Source organism: Chelonoidis abingdonii, unplaced genomic scaffold (assembly GCF_003597395.2).
Source record: "Chelonoidis abingdonii isolate Lonesome George unplaced genomic scaffold, CheloAbing_2.0 scaffold2506, whole genome shotgun sequence".
In the NCBI taxonomy this organism is placed as follows: Eukaryota; Metazoa; Chordata; order Testudines; family Testudinidae; genus Chelonoidis; species Chelonoidis abingdonii.
The window spans coordinates 1-2,014 of NW_027426767.1; the positions used below are offsets into that span (position 1 = coordinate 1).

Below are 2,014 nucleotides of genomic sequence, written 5' to 3' on the forward strand. Positions count from 1 at the left end.
CCAGATCTTGATATTGAAGGTCCTGAAGGAAAATGGAAAGGCCCCAAATTTAAGATGCCTGAAATGCACATCAAGGCACCTAAAATCTCCATGCCTGACGTTGACTTTAATTTGAAAGGCCCTAAAGTGAAGGGGGATGTGGATGTTTCTGTACCAAAGATAGAAGGGGATTTGAAAGGCCCTGAGGTTGATATCAGAGGCCCTAAACTGGATGTTCATGTTCCTGAGGTTGACCTGCAGGGACCAGAGGGAAGATGGAAAGGTCCTAAATTTAAGATGCCTGAGATGCACATCAAGGCACCTAAAATCTCCATGCCAGACATTGACTTGAATTTGAAAGGCCCTAAAGTGAAGGGAGATGTGGATGTTCCTGTTCCAAAGATTGAGGGTGATTTGAAAGGTCCTGAAGTTGATCTTAAAGGCCCCACAGTTGACATTGACGCACCAGATATGGATCTTCATGGCCCAGAAGGTAAATTTAAAATGCCTAAGTTCAAAATGCCCAAGTTTGGAATGTCTGGGTTCAAAGGAGAGGGACCAGACGTGGATGTAAGCCTTCCAAAAGGGGAGATTGATCTCTCAGGTCCAAAAGTAGACATTGATGCTCCTGATTTGGATATTGAAGGGCCAGAAGGACACCTGAAAGGTCCCAGATTTAAGATGCCTGAAATGCACATCAAGGCACCTAAAATCTCCATGCCAGATGTCGATTTGAATTTGAAAGGCCCTAAAGTGAAGGGGGATGTGGATGTGTCTGTTCCAAATATTGAGGGTGATTTGAAAGGTCCTGAGTTTGATATAAAAGGCCCCAAAGTTGACATTGCTGCACCAGATGTGGATCTTCATGGCCCAGAAGGTAAACTTAAAATGCCTAAATTCAAAATGCCCAAATTCAGCATGCCTGGGTTCAAAGGAGAGGGACCAGAGGTGGATGTGAAGCTTCCAAAAGGGGAGATGGATATTTCTGGTCCCAAGATAGACACTGATGCTCCGGAGTTGGATATTGAAGGTCCTGAAGGAAGGCTGAAAGGACCCAAATTTAAAATGCCTGAAATGCACATCAAGGCACCAAAAATCTCCATGCCGGACATTGACTTAAACTTAAAAGGTCCCAAAATGAAAGGAGATGTAGATGTTTCCCTTCCAAAGCTAGAAAGTGATTTGAAGGGCCCTGAATTTCATCTCCAAGGCCCCAAAGTTGACATTGATGCACCAGATATGGATATTCATGGCCCAGAGGGTAAATTCAAAATGCCTAAATTTAAAATGCCCAAGTTTGGAATGCCTGGGTTCAAAGGGGAGGGACCAGATGTGGATGTAAGCCTTCCGAAAGGGGAGATTGATCTCTCAGGTCCAAAAGTAGACATTGATGCTCCTGATTTGGAAATTGAAGGTCCAGATGGGAAATGGAAAGGTCCTAAATTTAAGATGCCTGAAATGCACATAAAGGCACCTAAAATCTCCATGCCAGATGTCGATTTACACTTGAAAAGCCCTAATGTGAAGGGAGATGTGGATGTGTCAGTTCCAAAAATTGAGGGTGATTTGAAGGGGCCTGAGTTTGACATCAAAGGCCCTAAAATTGACCTTGATGCACCAGATGTGGATCTTCATGGCCCAGAGGGTAAACTCAAAATGCCTAAATTCAAAATGCCTAAATTTGGCATGCCAGGGTTCAAAGGGGAGGGCCCTGATGTGGATATAAAACTTCCTAAGGGAGAGGTGGATATTTCTGGGCCAAAGGTAGACATAGATACACCAGATTTGAACGTTGAAGGTCCAGAGGGAAAGCTGAAAGGTCCCAAATTTAAGATGCCTGAAATGCATATCAATGTTCCTAAAATCTCCATGCCAGACATTGATTTGAATTTGAAAGGTCCTAAACTGAAGGGGGATGTGGATGTTTCCGTACCAAAACTAGAAGGGGATTTGAAAGGCCCAGAAGTTGATATCAAAGGTCCCAAAGTGGACATAGACGCCCCTGATGTGGAGATTGAAGGTCCAGATGGGAAAT

The 2,014-nt window shown here is 43.9% G+C and overlaps 1 protein-coding gene across 1 annotated transcript; it reads left to right on the plus strand.

Annotated features, from left to right (window-relative positions):
* Positions 1-6: 6 nt before the first annotated feature.
* Positions 7-2,010, plus strand: LOC116816327 (neuroblast differentiation-associated protein AHNAK-like; the record flags this gene model as incomplete). The annotated part of the gene is made up of 1 exon (XM_032765465.1): positions 7-2,010. A coding segment is annotated over exon 1 (1,956 nt), but the record flags the coding sequence as incomplete, so codon positions are not given.
* Positions 2,011-2,014: the final 4 nt, after the last annotated feature.